General features: G+C 55.9%; 1 protein-coding gene across 1 annotated transcript; it reads right to left on the bottom strand.

Annotated features, from left to right (window-relative positions):
• Positions 1-205: 205 nt before the first annotated feature.
• On the bottom strand, positions 206-1,020 carry Apoc2 (apolipoprotein C2). The gene is made up of 3 exons (XM_051207609.1): positions 966-1,020; positions 674-833; positions 206-328 (listed from the first exon to the last, which is right to left on the bottom strand). The coding sequence occupies exons 1-3, from the start codon at positions 1,018-1,020 to the stop codon at positions 241-243; spliced, it is 303 nt and encodes a 100-aa protein (XP_051063566.1). The 3' UTR covers positions 206-240.
• Positions 1,021-1,499: the final 479 nt, after the last annotated feature.

Genomic DNA, 1,499 nt, shown 5'->3' with positions numbered 1-1,499 from the left:
TAATGGCGAGATTCCATAGGCCCTCCATCCCGGCTCTGGGAGCCTCAGGAAACAATAAAAACCACACCAAAGTCAATGAACTGGAACTGATTTATTCGCTCACTGAAAGAATCCAGTCCAGAGTTGGGGGGGGGGGGAGACACTGGGACGGGGACGGAGGACCATCCTGGTCAGGTGATGGGAACAAAGAGGTTGAAGGCCCGTTCTCCCGTCGTTCCCTAACTTGGCGTTTGCAGGGCATTACTCGCCCTTTAGGAGAGTGAAAAGCTGGTCGGTGAAAATGCCCGCGTAAGTGCTCATGGCCGCTGAGCTCTTGCTGTACATGTCCCTGGAGAGAAAGCACAGGGAGATTGGAGGAACGGTCTGGAAACCGGAGCCCTAGGTCTGAGGGATGGGACGGACCCTCTTGGTGTGAGGGAGAAGGGCATGGTCCGGAGTCTACAGAAGACAGAGTTCTTTCCTTCTGGGACTCAGGAAAGAGAGTTAAGGCAGGCCCTAGAGAGCAAGGCTTAGGCAGGGACCCAAGCATCCGAGGCGGGAGGCTGGAGTCTGCCTTGCTGGGTCTGGGTGGGAGGGGCAGAGCTGGGGCTCCGGGGTGTATCCAGAGGGATCAGCCTAGACTCCAGTGACTGAGGGAGGAGGCCGGGATGTGTCCCCTCTGGGCAGGGCGCACCTGAGCTTCTCATCCACACTGCTCAGGTATGCTTTCTGGTACAGTTCTTGGGCAACCGCCTTAGCTGAGTCCCAGTAACTGGAAATGGACTCCTGCACCTTGCCAAACAGAGCTTGGCTGCCTGGGTCATCTTGCTGGAGCTGCGGGGCCCCCTGGACCTCTGCTGGGACACAAGAGGTGATGGTCAGATTTGAGGCGTGTGAGGAAGAAGAGGACTGACAGAGGAAGGTGGGAAGATGACCCCGCCCGTTCCTCAGCGACCCCCTCACCACCACCCTGCAGCCCCACTCACCGAATCCCAGCACCAGCAGGACAAGGAACAGAGCCAGGAGGAACCGAGAGCTCATGCCTGCCGTCTGTGACCTGGGGTACTGAGGGCAGTTGTCGTGTGAGACAGGAGTGGGTAGTGTGTCACTAGGTCCTGTTCTCTGGGGGTGGGCTGGGACCCTGCTCTGTCCCTACGCCTGCCCCACAAGGACTTTTAACCTGTTAATAACTCAGATGAGGTGTCTATTAGAAGAGATACCAGCTCTGGCTGGTCCGGTGCTCACTGTGTAGACCAGGCTGGCCTTGAACTCGGACAGCCACCTGCCTTGGCCTCTCAAGTGCTGATATTGATGGTGTGTGCCACCAAGCCTGTGTGTGTGTGTGTGTGTGTGTGTGTGTGTGTGTGTGCACGCGCGTGCGTGTAGCTAGACATGGTGGCATATGACTTTAATTCCAACACTTGACAGGCAGGAGCAGGTAGATCTCTCTCTCTCTCTCTCTCTTTTTTTTTTTTTTTTTTTTTTTTTTTTGGTTTTTCAAGACAGGGTTTCTCTGTGGC

The sequence above is a fragment of the Phodopus roborovskii genome, unplaced genomic scaffold (assembly GCF_943737965.1).
Source record: "Phodopus roborovskii unplaced genomic scaffold, PHOROB, whole genome shotgun sequence".
In the NCBI taxonomy this organism is placed as follows: Eukaryota; Metazoa; Chordata; class Mammalia; order Rodentia; family Cricetidae; genus Phodopus; species Phodopus roborovskii.
Note: the sequence above shows the minus strand (reverse complement) of the source record. Positions and strands in the feature narration are given on the sequence as shown.